General features: G+C 35.1%; 1 protein-coding gene across 1 annotated transcript in view; it reads left to right on the top strand.

Annotated features, from left to right (window-relative positions):
- Positions 1-213, top strand: part of LOC119582372 (organic cation transporter protein-like) — a gene marked incomplete at its 5' end in the record, with an annotated part of 41,030 nt that extends 40,817 nt beyond the window's left edge. The window contains 1 exon segment of the mRNA XM_037930586.1: positions 8-213. Coding sequence (XP_037786514.1) covers positions 8-56 — 49 coding nt within the window.
- Between the last annotated feature and the right edge of the window lie 120 nt (positions 214-333).

Raw genomic sequence — 333 nt, 5'->3', positions numbered from 1 at the left:
ATTTCAGAAGTTTTCTTCCATCGTTCCTCAAGAAATCAAGACCGGAACGCAATTAGCTGCAGACAGACGAGGGCCAAATCATGCATGCAACACGATATCCTCACCTGATATCCATACGTGCCAGAGTTGATGCAACTTCATTGCCATTTTTTCACTCGGAATCGATATTTCATTTTTGGCTTGATTTAATAAGAAATATGCGTAAAATGCTATATATATGTTTTTTTTTTATTAATCTGAAACTGATCTGAGTTCTCAGACAAGATCAAACATTCCAATCACTATTCGCTAGATTAATATATTCATCCAATCATTCAGAAATGTGTCTCTAAA

This window comes from Penaeus monodon, chromosome 15 (assembly GCF_015228065.2).
Source record: "Penaeus monodon isolate SGIC_2016 chromosome 15, NSTDA_Pmon_1, whole genome shotgun sequence".
NCBI lineage: Eukaryota > Metazoa > Arthropoda > Malacostraca > Decapoda > Penaeidae > Penaeus > Penaeus monodon.
This window is presented reverse-complemented; position numbering and strand designations above follow the sequence as displayed.